The 22,203-nt window shown below is 35.3% G+C and overlaps 1 protein-coding gene across 1 annotated transcript; it reads left to right on the forward strand.

Annotated features, from left to right (window-relative positions):
- The first annotated feature begins 318 nt into the window (after positions 1 to 318).
- LOC129274768 (5-hydroxytryptamine receptor 1F-like) lies at positions 319 to 9,207 on the forward strand. The gene is made up of 2 exons (XM_064108826.1): positions 319 to 426; positions 5,931 to 9,207. The coding sequence occupies exon 2, from the start codon at positions 5,948 to 5,950 to the stop codon at positions 7,217 to 7,219; it is 1,272 nt and encodes a 423-aa protein (XP_063964896.1). The 5' UTR covers positions 319 to 426; positions 5,931 to 5,947; the 3' UTR covers positions 7,220 to 9,207.
- The last annotated feature ends 12,996 nt before the right edge of the window (positions 9,208 to 22,203 follow it).

Raw genomic sequence — 22,203 nt, forward strand, 5'->3', positions numbered from 1 at the left:
TTACGAGATTATTTCATATTTATGTCGTTTTATATGAATAAAGCTTAAAAGTGACTGATCGGGGAAAATATAGGTGAAGATAATTTTGGGCCCCATTCCCGATTGGCAAAAGTCGGATCCGCCCTTGTGGCACATACACACACACAGAAAACAATGTTGCCCCCCTGAAAAAGCAAGGACCCCCATGCCCCCCCCCCCCGGAAGAAAATCCTAGCTACGCCACTGGTGTGTCCGTCTCTATCTGCCTATCACTTATCTCTCAACATCCTGTCTTCTGACATTGTTGACCCGGAGACAAAAGGCTTCAAAATAAAAGACACATCAACACGATCATTGCATTAATATTGGAGTCAGTGTCATCATTCAGGTCTAACAGATCGGTTTGCATCTGAGTTCATTAACACTATAGTTACTGCAGCGAGTTAGGTATGTATTACTACTTTTTTTAATTTGTCAATAATTCCAAAATGCCTGGGTGTTGATCAGGCTCATATCCAAGGTGTTACCCGGGTGTGTTACATATTGATTGCAAATCTCTCTTTTTTGTCTTATTATTATCTTTTGTTAATTTCTTCTTTTTTCAAGGAGGGGGGTAGCATTGTATGACATGCTATTTTAGCTGATTTTTCTATTCAACTTCAGCAAAAACAAGATGTTCATGTTCCCATGGCCAAGGAGAATTTCGGAGATATATTTTTTTTAATTACATCAAATTAGCACCACAGGCATGACAGGTGGTGTCTGCTAATACACTTGCCGATGTAATACAATTCAAACCTTTGCAGGAGTGGTAATATCAACACCCCCGGCAGTGTTGGTTTTTTAATTGACACCAACAGTGCAAGGTAGAAATATAATCAGCTTGCATATTCATATTTTCGTTTTTCTTAGGGCCTTTTCACACTTGAATCTTGAATTATCATTACAATGATGATTGTAATTCCTCTTTAGAATCATCGGACCTTTCACACGGGAAATTCTCACCGTAATTTCAGTGAAACTTAACTGGAATTCATCCTACGGACTAGAATTTGAATTCGTGATTATGATTAACGTTTGTGATTCTAGTTTGGTTTCACACGTGCTGAAAATTCGTCATTACCCTTATTTTTCACTGGAGCCATCATTCAAATTACGATTTTGTTTTACCGTGTGGAAGAGCGGTTAAGTGGCCACATAATTTGCGTTTATACGTGGCCACAAATAATAAAATGACCTTGACCATATCATTTTTTTTATCAAAATGTAAATGTGCAGTCTTTCAGGCCTACATGATTGTATTTCAGTTTATTATGTTTCTAATTGCAGACTGAAATTATGTTTTCAGTATTTTCTCATTCTTAGTGTAAATGCAAACCTGAAATTCTAAAAAAAGTAAAAAATCAGGCCCAGTAGAATTCTTCACCATATTTAAAAAAATGAGACATAAATGATACAAATATCTGATATATCGAAGTGGCGCCACATAATACGGACTAGGTTCAGAATACTGCTTGACTAATTTTTAACAATTTAATAAAAGAGAATTAACTAGGTGATATTTAGACAAAAAGTTATATGTGAAATTATTTTCTGAATATTATGTCTAAATCTATCACAAGATAAAATTTTAATTTTAAAGTGGTCAAAAGTTTACTACAAATGTTTACTAGCTCACTTCGCTCTCTCAGGGCTTTTAAGAAATTTTGCTACTGGATGTCCGATTCAAATATTTTTGATAGGTACGTGATGTAAGATGACCTAATTGTGATGATAATACTCTACTGACTGAGAGCTGCACATTGCCAGGCATGTTAACCGGGCTTTAGCATCAATGCTCTGGTGCCCCCCCCCCCCTCCATTTAACACCTTCCACTGGCGTGCGGATGGGGGGGGGGCGAGGACCAAAAGCAACTCATGGCAAAGGAAAATAGAGAGAAAAAAAAGAAAATGACAGGAAAGTGGCGAAATATACTAATTTTCTTAATCTCTCACGTGTCTTATAGAATTAAATTTTTTTTGTGATCGAAAGGGTAAAAAAAATTGATAGCCCGGTTCACCCCTTTGCAGCTTTTTTAGAAATTTTCCCATATTTCATGTATGGTCGTCTATTTTTTTTTTTTTTTTTTAATTATTTTTTTTAAATTTATTATTATATATATATATATATATATATTTTTTTTTTTTTTTTTTTTTTTTTTTTTTGGGGGGGGGTCATTTTGCCACCTGGTCGTCCAGCAAAGGAACCCAATGAAGGTGATATCATGATCTATCTTTATATCAAATCCTTTTACAAGTCCCGGAATTTCCTTGTCTGGAAGTGTTTGTATTTTATCAAATAGGTCAGAGAACAGGAGAAAAGGGAAGGAATCGAGTGAATAATACGATACCATTTCCTGCCAATGTGTATTTTTTGGTTGTTTTGGGTCTTTTCCCATTTTCATAAAATAATATTTGCCCATTTTACATCTTTGAGCTGTGCCTTTTGTTTTTCCCTTTATTGGGGGGTGGGGGTATTTCTTCTCCTTTTTTCTTTAAAAACTGATTTAGTTTTAATAACTTAACCACTTTTTTTCTAGATCTGTCATGCATTTGGGATACGTTTTCATTACATTTCTAAAAATATCCGTGACAAGATAATTCATTGGAATTAAGTTTTACTGACGGCACCAAGAAAAGCTTTGGCTCCAAATTAAGAATTCAAACAAGTATTCCAGGCTGGGATAACGACAATGTCTTCGAGGATTCCGACTGGACCAACGTTTATTAAGACAACATGTTGATAATGACATTGAAGAGGGTCATACTAGAAGTGAACCAATTTTCATGGGCCCAATACTTGAATATGCTGCTCCAGTTTGGAGCGGAGGTCTCACAATTGTCCAAAGACAACGTTTAGAAAGAATTTAAAAAACGCGCCTTATAAAGAATTATCTTTAGAAATGATTATGATTGTTACACCACTGCTCTTACTCTATTAAAATTACAACAATGAGAAAATCGTCGAAATGATCTGATTGTCGCCTTCTTCAAAAGACTTTATTATTTACAGTTCAGTTTGAACAATTATTCATTCCCAACGATTGCAAACAATAAATCTACGAAAGACAAGAAAGATATACGAACCCAGATGTAAAACTAAGCGTATGTGGAACAGCCCATTGCAATCCCTGATCTGATCCGTTTGTACAACAAAAACCCTGGAATGATTATTCTTTTTGTATTGTATATTACTTTTAGGATTATTTGTCATGTTCATTGCCATAAATTGCCCTTTCTTTTTATGTATTTGTCACATGTTCTTGTCACGATCAATCTTACCCTCCCTAATGGGTTTTTTTCTTCTTGTTTTTTCTACCTAACTCCTTTAACCCTGTACTCTTTCCTTGCCTTCTCCTTTCCAAAAATCTTTCTTGATCCTGACAATATACAGTTATGCATGAATGTAATCTTAATAGTTTTAATTGTATCATAAGATCAATGGTATACAGTATACTGTATTTTATCTACTTGCACACTTGAACATTGTATTGGAAAATGTATTCAATGTATACTTGTATTTTTAACTTTGTAATTCACATGCAATTTAGTTTGTTAACTGCAATATGTGGAGAATTTTAATAAATACCTATCTTTCTATATATATATCTATCTATCAATTCCGACTTCTTGCCAGCAATTATTGTTCATTATACTCGTTATGCGTTTTTTTATGCGTCATTATTACTTCAAAAAAGCAAAAAAAATTAACGCCCTTTTTACATTAAAAATGTTTATTGTGCCTCTCAAAGGGCACGGGCCGGCTTTGCCCCCCCCCCCCCCTTCCTGGATACGCCAGGGTCTATACATCCTTTAACTTATACCCCTTTATTAATTCTTGAAATATGCTCTAAGAACCTAAATTGATAATGCTTGATCGTTAATTTATCAAAACACCCTCAACTTTGCAAGTTCCAAGGGACTCGCCTCTCAAAAACTGAAAGAAACTGAAAGGCTAATTCCTGCCCACCCTAATTTTCATACCCTTTTTTTAAGTGGGTAGTGCTCACTCAAGCATGAATAGTTTTCCAACATTTTGGTGTCATTTGAAAGATGATTTTATTGGCTTTCCATATATATAAGTCTTTTCCCCCAAAGTGATATACTTTTTATTTGGCAGCCATTTCAAAAGTGTATAGTTTTTTTGGGGGGACGCACTTTATAGTTCGAGTAATGTTTGTTTTTAGATGGGTTCCAATTCTGGTTCTGAGTCTGGTTCCAACTTCCATTCCAATGGCCCATTCCCGGCTCCGGCTTTACCATGATTATGACTGTCAAATCCCGCTATAGACTTCTAAAGAGAGTCAGGGAGGGAGGACAGATTCGTCGTCGAGTGATGTAACTATTAATGATTCATCAGTATCAATGAACATTGAACTGGAGTGATTAATTCACCTCATAAAGTGGGTTACTTTGTATGTTATTCCCAAGACTTCTATTTTATAATGTTAATTGTACTCTGAAACAAAGCCATTGAATTATCGTTCTACAAGAACCTGAATACAGTTTTAATAAATTCTTTGAACTGTACTTTTATTGTTCATGTAATTATTTCATTTTATGTCCTCTTGAGTTACTGGGGTGTGACAATTGGTTGCGAGAAATAATTGTATGTCCTCTTGGGTTGACTTGGGTGCGACATGGTACATTCACCCCCACTCACCTTGCTGAGCTGTAGTAACGACCTTGCCGAAATGCTAGGTTTCACTTTCTACTCGACTAATAAAGCTCGATCAAGATATTCTCGGCCAGTTTGGGAAAGCTATATATGTATGCAAGGTCGGTAGATCAAGTCAATTATCTGCCATGATCGGCCTCAATCCACATTAGTTTTTTTTATCAAAACTTTATTGGCATTCAAAGCATTATCATCAGCATTATTTTGTTACCTTACTGAAGCCAATACGTAAACCTTTAAGATGTTTGCACCTTAAGGATGGATATATATGTTGTTACCTCCTCAAACATTTTGAGATATCTACATTCCAGTACGGAAGCTTGGTAATATTGATATCTTGATCAAGGTAAATTCACTAGCTCCGACCACCTTGCTGAACTAGACCGACATGGGGAGCGTTTCATCAACATTTTTGTCCGTCAGATCTGAAAACTTTACTAGATTTTGAGTGGCTGAGAAGCTCTTTTACTATCGTCAGTGATTTAACGAAACCTCGACTGGTCTCCAAAACATGATTTTGAGATAATCGCGTTCAAAATTTGGATGTTTTTCAGACGCTCATAACTTCGCGATCGCGCTTTAAAAGAAACCAGATCAATTATTTATATTAATTTAAAGCAAACATTCTATTTTTTTGTAATATACACAATTCGTTCTGCATTTCGTATTCATTCTCTACATTTTACCTTGATACACAACGCTCCGGTTCCGTAGTCACACATTTCTGTATTGTCTTAGATTAGTACTGTTGGGAGCCAGAACATTGTTAATCACCCCGATCAATGATGGAGTATTTCATCAACATTTCCGTCCGACAAGTTTTCAGGGGCCCGTTTCATAAAGGACTTGCAACTGTTGTAACTTTGCCATTATGGCAACCACCTTGGTTACATTGATTCTGATTGGCTGCTGAGCCCTGTTACCATGGTAGTTGCCATCATGGCAAAGTTACAACTGTTGCAAGTCCTTTATGAAACGGGCCCCAGATCTGACAACTTCCATTGATTTGCTTGCATTGTTGCCATTGAAACTATCGGATAAAACAAGACTTGTCCTATAAAACACCCAACAAGTACCTTCCATGAAACGGCTCCCCAGATTGCCATACGGACTGCCGTAAAGATCGGGCTTGATCAAGGAGATCAGATCGACGGTTGGAACCGAGCTTATTATGCTGGTAGTGATCGAAATTCATTGCTTCATAATGTCTCCTTTTCTTATCATCCTCTTCCAGGTAATAAAAGACAAAGAATGGGTACAGAAGGAGGTGTTTCCATGTTCATCACGGACATGATGAATGTAGACGCTGAAGATAAACCGAACAACACTCAAGAACTTTTTATGCTTGAAGATTACAACCAGCGTATCGCTATTTCAATAATCATGATCATCATCACTATCGTTGGAATTGTCGGCAACACTCTGGTCATCGTAGCCGTCATCCTATCCCGAAAACTGCGATCATCAACCAATTGGTTCATCGTCAACTTGGCCTTGGCCGATTTCTTAACATGTCTCATGTTACCATTTAATGCAGTTGCCATGTTGAGTCGTTCTGGTTGGCCACTTCCCAACTGGATCTGTGCCACCTGTGCCGCGGTGTTTTACATCTGTCTTGGTACCAGCGTCATGACGTTAGCCCTCATTGCCTACAATCGTTGGTATCTCCTGACGCAACCCATTGTGAAGTTCATGAAGCTCTACGAACCACCGAAAGTCTTTGTAATGTTGCTTGCTGCTTGGATGTATCCATCGCTATTGGTTCTAGTGCCTTATTTCGCTGGGCTGGGAATATTGGGATACTCCAAGGAATACAAGACATGTTCACAAGATACGTCACTCCCGACCTCGGATATATACAGTTTAACTGCAGGGGCGTGTGTGATCTTTCCAATCTTTATCATTATCGTTGCCATCTACATTCGAATCTACATCTTCGTATCCAGGCAATCGTCAGCTATGGCCAAGACTCGTCGCAATGAAGACATCACTTTGGAGATTAGTTCTTCGAAGATTTCCTCGACAAAAACTACCAATACATCGGATACAACCGAACAAGCTGGACCAAATGTGGGAACGGTTTCAGAGTACACAATTAAAAGCTCCGAAAAGGGTGCAAATGACGTAGCAACTGGAAACTTGTCAAAGAGTAAACATCAGCCTCGTTGGTCTGTCAAGAGTTTCAATCCGAGAGCTTCAAACCCTTCAATTAGAAAAAGTGATGGAGGCAAATCTCAACGGCGCGTCAACAAATACCATGTAACTGTCACCAAACGTTTAGCCATTGTTGTCCTGGCATTCTTCCTCTGCATGCTTCCTTTTGGTATCAATGTTGTTCTTCCTGGCAGCGCCGACATGGCTGTTCCTTGGACTGCGTTACTCACGACCGTCAACAGTTGCATCAATCCTCTGATCTACGCCAGGACAATGCCGGAGTTTCGTAAGGTGATGTGGCCCATTATCCGGTGTCGCTTTCAAGAAATTCCGGAGCCACTTGCTTGCATTCGTCGTCAACGATTTTAGGAAAGCATGATGGCATTGTCAAAAAAGTTGAATAACACGAAGTGGCCTATCTTGCCTACAATCAAAATAAGTTACTTCACTGCCGAACGATACGTATAAACATTAAGAAAACACATATCGGCAACCCACCAAATATGACATAAGGGAAAAAAGAAGCAAGTCACAACAATTTTATTTGCTGTAAAGAAAACAAAAGCACTCCACCATTAATGTGAACTTTTAAACTCAACTCACCCACGCACTACTCTCATTATGGTTATACAGTGCGTATAAAAAAAAAAGTTTACACTTAAAAAAAATCCTGTAAAATTATACATTTGTAATATCCTGAAGATTTTTCCACATTTTAACATTGGTACAGATTCATTTAAGCAAATGACGGTATAACTGTCGAAAAATATTTCTGCTTGAGTGAGCACCACTTACTTTTGAAAAGTTAGTGAAAAATGATTTGCGCAGAACTTTGAAATAGTTATGGTTTTAACTTGTTCCCTTGCTCAAAACACTATGAAGAGTGCATTGTGCCCCATCCCACTCCCCCACACACCGAGGCCATCGTGACGATAGTTGATTTACACTGAGCTGTGATTTACATGAAATGGCTTAGGCTTGATTTTCATTTTGTTAATCATTGTCAAGCTTGGGAAAAGTGTGGAGAAATAAGTATTAAATGAAAGATGAAATGTAAACCCACTTTAAATGATAAAAATTATGTGAAAAAATGCTGGAGATGTCTGATATAAACTTTTGTTCAGATTCAGTTATGTCCTCAGATCCAGCTGGCACAAAAAAGGTTGTGCTTACTAAGTGTTGAAATTTCAATTTGGGTGGCAAAATTGTTGCAAAATGCTTGAATGTATACGTTTTATTTCAATTGACTAAAAGTGCAAGGGAAATATATGAGAAATGTTTCGCGAGGTAAGTTTGATTTCGCCCTTTCCCCTTGACACAGCGTAAAAACGAGCATTTCTGCGCAAACAGATTTCTGCGAGCTTTACAAAAATGGACAGTGCTCACTCAAGTGTAACATTCTGTCAAAACTTTTACTTCCATTGGATAGATGAGACCCAAACCCAAGATTAAATGTGAAAAATTACCCACATGTTGTATATTTTTTAATTCCCAGGGCATTTTCAAAGTGTAAACTTATTTTTGATACGAACTATAGTGTATACTGTATAGCCCCTATGGATAAATGACATATTTTATTCATTTCGCAAATATCCGTAAAAATCCGTAAAACCCAAAGTAGAGGAATAAAAGCAATATAGATATATGAAGCTGCTTGCTATTGTTTAACTCGTATCGTCTAATATCCAAGAACCACAAGACGATGAAACCTACTTTTTGGCTGAAAAAAGGCTATAAAAATTGGTAAATTTAGGTAAAATCACCTTTTAACTATACAAATAATGGTTTAAAAGTACAAATTTTAAGAAAAACAAATTGCCTGCCCCCCAAAAACCAGAGAAAAAACCACCAAATAAAGAATTTGTGGCCAAAAATGTGATTTGGGGGAGTTTTGGCGGCCATTTTGGATTTTGGCCCGGCACACTTTTTTTTCGGACCCGAGAAAAAAATATTGTCATTTCATGTTGAGATACATTACAAGGAATAAAAAAAAAACTGTTGCCATAATTAAAAGACGAAAAAAAAGTATTTTTGACCCATGTATAGCCCACTCCTAGTTATATGTGAAATCATTTTCTGAATATTATGTCTAAATCTATCACAGGATGAGATTTTCATTTTAAAGAGATCAAATGTTTACTAGCTCACTATCGCTACTCGATGTCCGATTCAAATATTTGGATAGGTATGTGATGTAAGAGGACCTAATTGTGATGATACTGAGAGCTGCACATTGCCAGGCATGTTACCCGGGCTTTAGCATCAATGCTCTGGTCCCCCCCCCCCCTCCATTTAACACATTCCACTGGCGTGTGGATGGGGGGCAAGGACCCCCCAAAAAAAAATCATGATTAAGGAAAATAGAGAAAAAGAAAGAAAATAACAGGAAAGTGGCGAAATATACTAATTTTCTTAATCTCTCACGTGTCTTATAAAATCATAGTTTTTTTTATCGAAAGGGTAAAAAAAAGTGATTGTTCGGTTTACCCCTTTGCAGCTTTTTTAAAGAAATTTCCCCATATTCCATGAATGATCCCCTATTTTTTTTTATTAATTTATTAATTTTTATTATAATTATTATTTTTTTATCGGGGGGGGGGCTCAATTTGCCACCGTACTTACAATTCGTCGTCTCTCTCTGTGATCACTTCAAAACACCCGAGTCGTCCAGCTAAGGAACCCAATGAAGGTGATATCATGATCTATCTTAATATCAAATCCTTTTACAAGTCCCGGAATTTCCTTGTCTGGAAGTGTTTGTATTTGATCAAATAGATCAGAGAACAGGAGAAAAGGGAAGGAATCGAGTGAATAATACGATACCATTTCCTGTCAATGTGTATTTTTGGGGTTGTTTGGGTCTTTTCCAATTTTCATAAAATAATATTTTCCCATTTTACATCTTTGAGCTATGCCTTTTGTTTTCCCCCTTTTTTTTGGGGGGGGTATTTGTTCTCCTTTTTTCTTCAAAAACTGATTTAGTTTTAACAACTTAACCACTTTTTTCTAGATCTGTCATGTATTTGGAATACGTTTTCATTACATTTCTTAAAATACGTGACAAGATAATTCATTGGAATTATGTTTTACTGACGGCACCAAGAAAAGCTTTGGTTCCAAATTAAGAATTCAAACAAGTACTTCGGGCTGGGTTAACGACAATGTCTTCGAAGATTCCGACTGGACTAACGTTTATTAAGACAACATGTTGAGGATGACATTGAAGAGGGTCATACTAGAAGTGAACCAATTTTCATTGGCCCAATACTTGAATATGCTGCTCCAGTTTGGAGCGGAGGTCTCACAATTGTCCAAAGACAACGTTTAGAAAGAATCTAAAAAACGTGCCTTATAAAGAATGATTATGATTGTTACACCACTGCTCTTACTCTGTCAAAATTACAACAATTAGAAAATCGTCGAAATGATCTGAGTGTCGCCTTCTTCAAAATACTTTATTATTTACAGTTCAGTTTGAACAATTATTTATTCCGAACGATTGCAAACAACAAATCTACGAAAGACAAGAAAGATATACGAACCCAGATGTAAAACTAAGCGTATGTGGAACAGCCCATTGCAATCCCTGATCTGATCCGTTTGTACAACAAAAACCCTGGAATGATTATTCTTTTTGTAGTGTATATTACTGTTAGGATTATTTGTCATGTTCATTGCCGTAAATTGCCCTTTCTTTTTATGTATTTGTCACATGTTCTTGTCGGGATCAATCTTACCCTCCCTTATGGGTTTTCTTCTTCTTCTTTTTCTACCTAACTCCTTTAACCCTTCACTCTTTCCTTGCCTTCTCCTTTCCAAAAATATTTCTAGATCCTGACATTATACAGTTATGCATGAATGTAATTTTAATAGTTTTAATTGTATCATAAGATCAATGGTATACAGTATACTGTATTTTATCTACTTGCACACTTGAACATTGTATTGTAAAATGTATTCGATGTATACTTGTATTTTTAACTTTGTAATTCACATGCAATTTAGTTTGTAAACTGCAATATGTGAAGAATTTTAATAAATACCTATCTATCCATCTATATATCTATCTATCTATCTATCAATTCCGACTTCTTGCCAGCAATTATTGTTCATTATACTCGTTATGCGTTTTTTATGCGTCATTATTACTTCAAAAAAGCAAAAAAAAATTAACGCCCTTTTTACATAAAAAATGTTTATTGTGCCTCTCAAAGGGCACGGGCCGGCTTTGCCCCCCCCCCCCCCCCACCCTGGATACGCCAGGGTCTGTACATCCTGTAACTTATCCCCCTGACCCCCTCGACTTTGTCTCCCCCATCTTGGTTGAAAGTTCCTGGCTATACGCCAATGTGTCCGCCGTCTCTACCTGCCTATCACTTATCTCTCAACACATATCCTGCATCTTCTGACATTGTTGACCCGGAGACGAAGGCATTCAAATAAAAGACACATCAACACGATCATTACAATAATATTTGAGTCAGTTTGCATCTGAGTTCATCAACACTATAGTTACTGTAGCGAATTATAGGTATGTATTACTGCTTTTCTAAGCTGTCAATAATTCCAGAAGGATATTATTCATGTAATATCAAACGTACCTATCCCATTGAATGCAAAATGCCTGGGTGTTGATCAGGCTCGTATCCATGGTGTTTAATACATATCGATTGCAAATATCTCTTTTTTTGTCTTATCATTATTATTTTGTTAAGTTGATTTCTTCTTTTTTCATCGGGAGGGGAGAGGAATGGCCTTGTATAACATGCTATTTTGGGGGGTTTTTTAAGCTGATTTGTCTATTTATCTTCAGCAAAAACAAGACGTTCGTGTTCCCAAGACCAACTAGAATTTCGGGGATGTAAATTTTTATTAATTACATCAAATTAGCACCACAGGTTTGTCTGCTACACTTGCCGGTGTAATACAATTCAAACATTCGTGGGCATCGTAAAATCAACGCCAGTGTTGGTTTTGAAAATGACACCAGTGCAGACAAGTGGCATTGCTACGGAGGCACATGCCCCCTCCCCAAAATCGGCTGCCCCCCCCCCCCCCCAAAAAAAAAGGGGGGGTAGGAAAAAGAGGTACAAAGAAAGAGAAACATAGTGATCTGGGGGCAGAAGTATTATACTACACGAAAAAAACATATCAATATGAAACATGAATTGCTTAGAGCATATGTGTTCACCACTCCAGACCTGGCACTCGCATTATTTGTCTAAAGATATAATTATGCTCAAGGGGATTAAATGGTACTGTCTAAAACACCCCGTTTGCAAGTCAATATAAACCAAAAAATATTTCCTCGCACTTCCAGTTTTAATTATTTATGTAGTGACATGCTTCTTTTCATGACTTCTTAAAGTGATTGACCCTTTTAGGGTCTGAATATGAAATTTTTCCAGTCCGCGCTTACGTTCGCATTAGTGGATTAGTGAAATTCGTCTGCTCTTCATGAATTCCGAAAAAACAGTCCTTAAAATGTAGGATTTATTCGTTGAATGCTGGAATGCCCAAGCTACGGCCGGGGGTAATATGTTACCAAGTATCAAGCGCAGAAGAGTATACGCAATTATAGTAGCTATATAAATGGACAATATCATTACTAGTATTATTATGATTATTGTTATTATTATCATCATTATTGTTATTATTATTATTATTGTTGTTGTTGTTATTATTATTATCATTTAATAGTTGGGATTGCAAATAATGATAAAAACTACTCATTTGGGAGAGCAATGTTTGGGCAAGAAAGGCTCTCTGGTTCAAATTCCAACTGCATGAATTGGGAAGTGTGATAATTATCCTAACATTCCTTCTCCATGATCCTTTCATTTTCGTTTAGAATGATAATTTAAAAAGTCAAATTCGGGATTGGAACGGCAAAAACCAATATGCAGTGGATGTAGGTGGTTGGTAATGCCAGAGACCTATCGAGGTCAATCCCCTGAAGGTTTGCACAGTAACAGTCTATATGGAGAGTTGACATGATATGATTTATATTTATGTTTGAAATGATATGATAATAATTTAAACGGGTAGGCCTATACTCAGCTAGTCCCTAACTATCATCACGATAGAGATGGACACGTTTCAATTGTTGTTGTCCAAAATGTTCCAAATGACACGTCCTTCGTATCTAATAACAGTTCTATAAACAATTATTCATTCTTTTTAAATACATATTTGTATGACTATCATGAGGTTATAGTAGGATCCCTTTGGATGAAGAAAAAAAGTAAGAAATAGCGATATGAATCATAAACATTTTAAAATTGTAAGCTTCCGAAACAATGGATCTGTATGGGATATATATATGTTGAATTCGTTGTTATTCTTTTTGTACGTTTTTGCAATAAAATGATTTTTGTTATAAATAAGGTGATGTGCTTCCCCATGATATATTACAATATGTTAGACAAGGCAAGATCAAAATACTATAGTCCAGTCAATATAGGGTTTGACCCACCACTAATTGCAACACGAGATATTCCACTGCAATGCTTTCAAGGAAGGTCCCCTAAACAACATACTAAAAGTCCCAAGAAATCCAAGCAGTGGAAATTTATGAAATTTGCATATTATGCAAATTAGCCATAAAAAAATAGAAAAATAAGGAAAATAGCCCAAAGATTACAAATTGAGTGTCCAAAACAATTCAAATTGAGCAAAAATTCATGATAAATAACTGTATTCAATGTTTTTTGTCAAAAGTGCAAAGAAATCTAACTCATTTGCATAATATGCAAATAAGCATCCTTATATGGAAAAATGTCAAGGTATTGTGATTTTTCTCTCATTATCTGCTTGAAAATATCATTAATGTTGGAATTTACATGCTGCTATCACTAAGGACGTTGAATACATTTGTATTCAGCTTAGTGTATGTAGTGTAATTTGCATATTATGCAAATAAAAGTATCTAACATGTTATAAATATTCAAGAAAACACACTGGTGATACATCCCTCAAAAATTGCAAGTAGATTATCTATTGAAATTGGAATATGGCAATACCTTACAGGAAGGTTTCCTAAACACCATATTAAAAGTCCTTAAATATACAAGCATATAGGAAAATCACAAAATTTGGATTTTAGGCAAATTAGCCATAATAGATTACAAATAAGAAAAATAATCCAAATATTGGAAATCAAGTGCAGAAATCAATACGACTTGAACTGAAGCCCATGATAAGTTTTACAAATTTATTTATTATTTAAATTTAAAAAAAAAAAAAATCGTAAATAAATCTACCTCATTTGCATATATATGAGCATCTTTATATGGAAATACATCCAGAAATTTTGATTTTTCTAACAAAAACAGTTATGAAAACATTTTAGTCTAGATCAATATGATGTGATCACTAAGAATGGTAAATACATTAATAATCAGCTTAATATCTGAAGTGTGATTTAAATATTATGCAAATAAGCATCCGACATGTTATAAATATTCAAGGAAACACACATAAGTGATACTTTCCTCTAAAATTCCATGTAGATTATGTGATTTAACCATGATGACCTTCCCTACACTTCTTGCTTGGTTGATGTTGACTTTTGTCACGAGCAGTTACCCCACTCATATTGTACAATGATGAGTCCATTCTACATGGATCCCACTGCTTGAATGCTTCATTATTTCCATCCAAGTCTTGCTCTCTTCTTGACTTTGTAGAGACTTTGCGTTTCTTGCGAGTATAGTACACGCTAGCAACTCCTGGATTGCCAAGTGATCAGCACAAGATGTCACACCCGTACAAATAAAAGCCCATTAGCTTCGAATATTTGGTCCTTGTAGCACACCAATTAGCTTATAAACTTGGGGTCCTTGTATTTAAAGCGCTTAACAATATTTAATCTCCACCCTACATCTCAGAGCTCTTATCTCAGCATAGACCAACACGCAGTCTCAGATCAGCAGCTCAAGCATTGCTGAGGGAATCTCTCAGCCACACAACCTGGGGTGACAGAGCCTACTACATCTCTGGACCACAGCTGTGGAATAGCCTTCCCCAATTTATCAGGAGAGCAGAGACCCAATCAACTTTTGAGTCTTACCTGAAGACCTTTCTGTTCCCCACTCCAACATTATCCCAAGACAAGAATAACTCAATTGAGCATTACTAGGACAGTACTTGGACTGAATGATGATCCTAAGCACTGTTTGAAGACATTGAAATTTGTGATATATTTCCTATTTTTGAAGTGCCATGAGCGCCCAGCTGAGGCGGATACCGGCGCTTTACAAGAACCCATCATCATCATCATCACTTGTCTTGGTGGTGAATATGAGTATTTGCTTGGATCACAAGATCTCTGGGCATGCTTAATAAGAGTAACAATGGGCATTTGCCTATACGAGCGACATGAAAGCCATTCATACATTCATGATGAAGGCTTAAAGTGCATTATAGGCATCTTTCTCAGATACAGGAATCGAGATTAGACGTTCTTGCTGAATCCAGTTGCTGCTTCATGATGAAGCATCCATTTTCTGTTCTTTCCTCTTTTATAAATCTCCTATGGCCACCATCTCCAAATATTAAAGCTATAGTTTCTAAGTAAGTCGTATGAAAATAATAATATTAATTTCCTGATATTATGGTAAACAGAAATTCCTCAGTGAGACAATGAACAAACCAGATGGAGGACTAAGCCAGATTATTGCCTTTCCAACAAGAGGACAAAACATAATGGGACACCCTTAACATCACCATCAAATACCATCCAACATTAATTAGACAGTGTGTACCACTTCCAGGATTTATTTGCCACAATGTGCTACTCATGGGTATACTGTGAGGTTATCCAGAGGAATAAACATTTTATGGTACGACTAAGGATGTTCTTCTGGAGGAATGATGACTTTAATAGTGTCATGCAGATGTACTTTGGACAATCATACAACTCTCTGTACTGAAATCCGACAAGTCGAGCATATGAGACTGAATGCCAATCAAGAGGACTTTAACAAGAACACACCGTTAACCATGTCTCCTTCCAACACAAGTTGCCTCAATGAGACAATGGACATAAGTTGTGTCGGAAGATGTCAAGAGTTTTAGAGAAAGGCTAGGAAGGCTTGCACATTTAAAAGCTCCAAAAGCATCAGTAAGGTAAAGCTCAGAATTGTTACAATGCATTAAAGAGGACCATAAGAGGGTTTGTAGACAAGCCTATAATACATAATTTGTTGACCGGATTGACAATGATCCAGGCTGTAACAATTAGCATGTTGGGAGCCCTTAATTTCAATAGCTATGACTACATTGGAATATCATTATTAAAGGAAGGCAAAGATTTTTAGTCTTAGTATTCACCACTGATCATGATGATGATGACGCTGAAGTTCTGGGACCCAGTCCTGACCCAGATATGGCCAGATAACATATTGTTTAGTCAAGCAGGTGTAGCCAGACTACTGAAGAAATTGTTAAAGAAAACAACCTGCATGAAGCTACTAGGCCAGACGGAATCTCTGCTGCACTTCTTAATGAGACTACTCATCAGATCTTACCTGCCATAAGTTTGCTTTTCCTGGCCTCCCTTTATCATGTTTATGCGGTGAAATTTAAAGAAAGTCTAAGTCGTTCCCATCCATATAAGAAAGGATTGTCAACTCTAACAAACTACACACCAATTCAAAAACTGTGCTTTGTTCTTGCCAATCCCATCATCTTGTCAGACTAACGCTTAGGAAGCGAAGAACATATTTCCAGTATTTTTCCTTGAACATAAATCATATTAGGATAAATGTAAATGCTTAGTGATATCAGCATATTAATTTGAAAAACTGAAATTTTTTCACTGCAGTCAATGTGATAAAAATCAAAATTTCTTGACATTTTCCAAATAAGGATACTTATTTGCATAATATGCAAATGAGGCAGATTTGCTAGCTTTTTTAAATAAAGACATTAAACTTATTTATTTATCATGAACTTTTGTTCAAAATTACTTGCTGTGGACATTTGATTTTTAATCTTTGGATTAATTTCCTAATTTTCTTTTTTTTTAATGGCTAATTTGCATAATATGCAAATTAATTTTCAGGCATTGGGATGAATTCTCATGCTTAGTGATATTAGTAGCATATTAATGTCAACATTAATTAAATGTTTTCAAGCAGTCTATATGAGAAAAATCACAATATCTTTACATGTTTTCCTTATAAGATTGCTTATTTGCATAATATGCAAATGAGGTAGAATTTATTGCACTTTTCATTAAAAACATTGAATTCAGTTATTTATCATGAATTTCCATTCAAATTAAAATGTTTTGGACATTTAATTTGTAATCTTTGATTATTTCCCTTCTTTTTCTAATTTTTCATGGCTAATTTGCATAATATGCAAATTTCATAAATTTCCACTACTTGGATTTCTTGGGACTTTTAGTATGTTGTTTAGGGGACCTTCCTGGAAAGCATTTCAGTGGAATATCTCGTGTTGCAATTAGTGGTGGGTTACCCCCCTATTATGGCTAGATTGACTGGACTACTAACAACAATTCTTCTTTTGAAAATCTCGTATCAATGGAAATGAATTTAGCTGCAGATTTAAATGAAAATAACGACTATAATTATCCAAGTTCGAATTACTTTACAATAAATCAATTTAATTATCTTGATAAATCTACAATTACACTTTCAATAATGCACATGAATATAAGGAGCTTGAGCTCTAATTTCGACAATTTACGCCTTTTATCCGATTCATCTTCACAAACCAAAATGTCCATAATCGCGCTAACTGAGACATGGTTATCACAGGAATCTGATGGTTTATACTCACTTCCTGGTTACACATTTGTAGAAAACCATAGGGGTAATAGACGGGGAGGAGGGGTAGGTATCTATATCAATGAACAACTAGAATATTTTACTCACAATGATCTTAATTGTATGAATAAAATTGCTGAATCTCTTATCATTGAACTTCGGGTACCAAACTCTAAAAACATAATGATCGCAGTATTTTATAGACCTCCTAACTCCAACACAAATAATTTTTTTGAATACTTGCAAGACTTTCTACAAAATCCATTTTTTTATAATAAAGATTGTTATGTGGTAGGTGACTTTAATATAGACATATCTAAATCTAATCACAATAGGTCACATGAATTTTTGGATATCATGCTTTCATCATCCTTTTTACCATTGATAACAAAACCCACTAGGGTTACTAACCAATCTGCAACCCTTATTGATAATATTTTTTGTAATGTTTCTCCTCTACCCGAGTCTGGAATAATTTTATCTGATATTTCTGACCATTTCCCGATATTTTCAAGAACTCCGTTTAGGTTAGCAAAAAAAGATACCCCGCAACATAAATTCCGACGACTAACACCAAATAATTTACAGAGCTTAAAAGATGGTCGTGAAGACGCGGATTGGTCTGAGGCATTCAGTTCTCAAGATACAAATACAGCATATAATATTTTTATGAAAATTTTTACTTCAAATTTAGATAGACATGTACCATTGGTCAGTAAATGTAATAATTATAAAAAGAGTCCAAGACTTCCTTGGATATCGAAATCAATATTACGATCAATAAATCGCAAAAATAACTTATACTATGCCGATAAAATCAATCGCTCAGAAAAGTCACATCGTAAATATACTACATATAAAAATACCCTCACTAAATTATTGCGAGTGAAAAACGAAAATATTTCACAAATCAATTAATTCGTTTCAAACACGACATCAATAAAACATGGAAAACAATAAACACTGCCATAAATAAACAAAGCACAAAAGCACGCATAAAAACAATAAAGCACAATAATGTTGAAATTCATGATTCTTTTCGTATAGCTGATATATTTAATCAATACTTTACACAAATTGGAAAAAGTCTTGCAGACAATATACCATTAACACAAAAAAAATTTACAGATTTCATTCACCAACCAAACCCTAATTCTTTATTTTTAGTACCAGTCAGTGGCGTACCTAGGATTTTCCACAGGGGGGGCAAAATCGTCCGCCAAAAAATTTGACCAGCAAAAAAAAAAAAAAAAAAAAAAAAAAAAAAAAAAAAAAAAAAAAGGTCTTCGATCACAAATAAAGGATTTCGTACCAGAAAAAAAATTGACAAGCAAAAAAAAAAAAAAAAAAAAAAAAAAAGGTCTCTCGTCAGGGGGGGCAAAAAAAGTTTTTCAAGCCCGTCAGGGGGGCAAAGATATACGTTTTTGAATGGGTTGTGACTCGTCAGGGGGGGCAGAGTGCCCCCCCTGCCCCCCCGTAGGTACGCTAGTGGTACCAGTACATAGAAATGAAATAATAGATATAGTGAACAACTTAAAAAACAAAAAAGGCTGTGGTCACGATGGTATTGACAATATTTTATTAAAGAATGTTATAGAATATATTGTTGATCCATTAGTATACATATTCAACCTTTCTTTAAGTAATGGCGTCGTGCCTGACAATATGAAAATATCAAAGATAATACCAGTGCACAAAAAAGGAGAAAAGATTAATGTATGTAACTATAGACCGATAGCTTTATTACCTACTTTGTCTAAAGTTATGGAAAGGGTGATCTACACAAGATTATTAAATTTTTTGAATAAATATAATATAATCTCTGATTTTCAATTTGGATTTCGCCAAAAACATAGTACATCTCATGCCACTCTCTCATTTATTGACAAAATCACAAAAGCTATTGACAACTTTGAACATACAATAGGTGTTTTTCTGGACCTCTCCAAGGCCTTTGACACTATAAATCATGAAATACTGCTCTACAAACTTGAAAATTACGGAGTTCGTGGGAAGGCCTTGGAGTGGTTCAGAAACTACCTCGTAAATCGTAAACAATTCGTAAGCATAAATGAACAAAATTCTTCTCTACAAAATGTTAACTGGGGTGTTCCCCAAGGCAGCCTCCTGGGCCCTCTTTTATTTATAATCTATATAAATGACATCCAGAACTCCTCTGAAATATTATCTTATGTCCTTTTTGCAGATGATTCAAATGTACTATACTCTCATCCTAACCCCGATATTTTAATAAATGTACTGAACACTGAACTGGATAAATTGGTACTATGGATTAGGGCTAACAAATTGTCAATTAATGTACAAAACACGAAATGCATGCTTTTTAGCAATTCTTTAGAACAATTGCCATCTAAAATCAAATTGGACAATAAAGACATTGAAGTTGTTACTACAACAAAATTTTTAGGTCTCATAATAGACAACAAATTATCTTGGAAAACACACATTGACTTTATATGTCGTACAATTTCACGCAATATTGGTGTTATTAACAAAGTCAAATTTTTTCTTCCATCTTCCTCCCTAAAAATGCTTTATTCAACATTAATTTTACCATATTTAAATTATGGAGCAATTGTTTTGGGAAATACACACTCAACCTACCTTGATAGAATATTATTTTTACAAAAGAAGGCATTGCATGTTATTTTCAACTTGTCCTGGAGATCTCACACAGATGAGTTGTTTTTTAACAACAACATTCTAAAAATAAAAACACTGTACCAATATAACTTAGGTCAATTCATGTATCAGTTAAACAATAATATGTTACCATTCATATTTAATTCTTCATTTAACAAAAACAAAACTCTTCACAAATATCCCACACGTCAATCAGATGAATTCCATTTACCACTACCCCGGACCATCCTTGCAAAATCTATTTTTACTTTTGAAGGCCCTAGACTCTGGGGAACTATTAATAAAAACATCAAAGAATCACCAAGCCTTAATTCTTTCAAATATAAGTTCAAAAAATTTCTCCAAGATAACCATTGAATTTAACTCTTCATCACTCAAACTCTTGTATTTTTTTTTAAATCAAACATGATTATCATGTCACGTACGCTTTTACATCTCTTTCGTTTTCCTGTCGATCAACGAGGTCCGTCTGTGAGTGCTGGGGCTGGATTCTGGAGACCTTTAATCTCTCTTTTTCTTATTTCCTTTTCTATTTTAATTTCCCCTATTTCCTTTTAATTTAACTGGTTCATGCTCTAGTTGTTATTTTGATTTTTATATGTTATGCAACTACAAGAATATTTATTAGGAGGCTGCACTCTACAAGCTCCGCTTTTTAGCAGCCTCCTCCATTTCCAACCTGATATGTAATAATCTTGATTACAATTTTTGTACAGGAATACTTGAAATATGTTTTGTTATTTATATGTTAAAATGTACAAAATAAACTGTAATTGTTGAAAATGGAAATAAACGAAATGAAATGAAATGAAATTGTCTAATATAGATTAGTGCGAATATAATGGTGACGAGATGAATTTCAAGTCTATATACTTATACTCATAAAACCAACAGTACATGATATTTTTGAAATGTCATTTATATTGTCTTTCTACGTAAGTTTACCGTCAATCTTAACACCAAGGAATAGAAAAGAAGTTTCCTGGTTTATTACTTTGTTATTGATAGAAAACCTATATCCTCATTATTATTGTTTTCTGAAATGATATAATTAGTTTTTGCTTTCAAGATTTATCAATAATTGTTGACAAGAAAAAATAAATATACTTAAGTGACTATTCTTATGCACGTTTGGCCAAATCTTTTTGACAAGCCATACAATAGCTTTTCCAATACACCGTTTTCCAAAAAAGAGAATCTGCATATATTTTGAGTAAAATTGTCTTTTTCACCTTCTCGTTTTATGCAAAAATGTAGATTTCTATACTTAAGTTTTTTCCTTTTTAACTTCAATGTTTTATATATCTATCAATTTGTGATTGTATTTTTGCCTTTTAAAAAAATTGAATCGGAAATGTCTGCCTTGTTTTTAGTTTGTTTAGAATTTTATTAAAATCTTGCGTTTGAAGGGTCATTATATTGGAGGTATGAAATTATTTTCTCATATACACTGTTTGGACAGGAGATTTCCGTGCCTTGTTCATTATTATTCGTAACAATCCGTAACCTTCCGCACCCTGGTCCGTAAATTCCGCAAGTGTTCAAAAGTATCTGGAAGATTACGCAAGTCGAAAGAACAAATAACACCTCTATATCTGCGAGTGGACGTAAGAATCCGCATCTGGACATATCTTTACGTATCATCCGCATCTTTTCCGTAGGGATATCATTTATAAATGGTGATGGGAAGGGATCCGCGGGGAATCGCCCGAATATTCAGGAAAATTTACTTATTTTAGACGCAACGGTGGACACAGAGCACTGATTGACTGGGCTATCGACTTTCTCGCTCCCCATCTTCATGGTAAGTTGCTGGCTACGCCAATGTGTCCGCAGGTCTTTTGACCTGGAGACAAAAGGCATTACAATAAAAGACACATCAACACGAACATT

This window comes from Lytechinus pictus, chromosome 13 (genome assembly GCF_037042905.1).
Source record: "Lytechinus pictus isolate F3 Inbred chromosome 13, Lp3.0, whole genome shotgun sequence".
Lineage (NCBI taxonomy): Eukaryota > Metazoa > Echinodermata > Echinoidea > Temnopleuroida > Toxopneustidae > Lytechinus > Lytechinus pictus.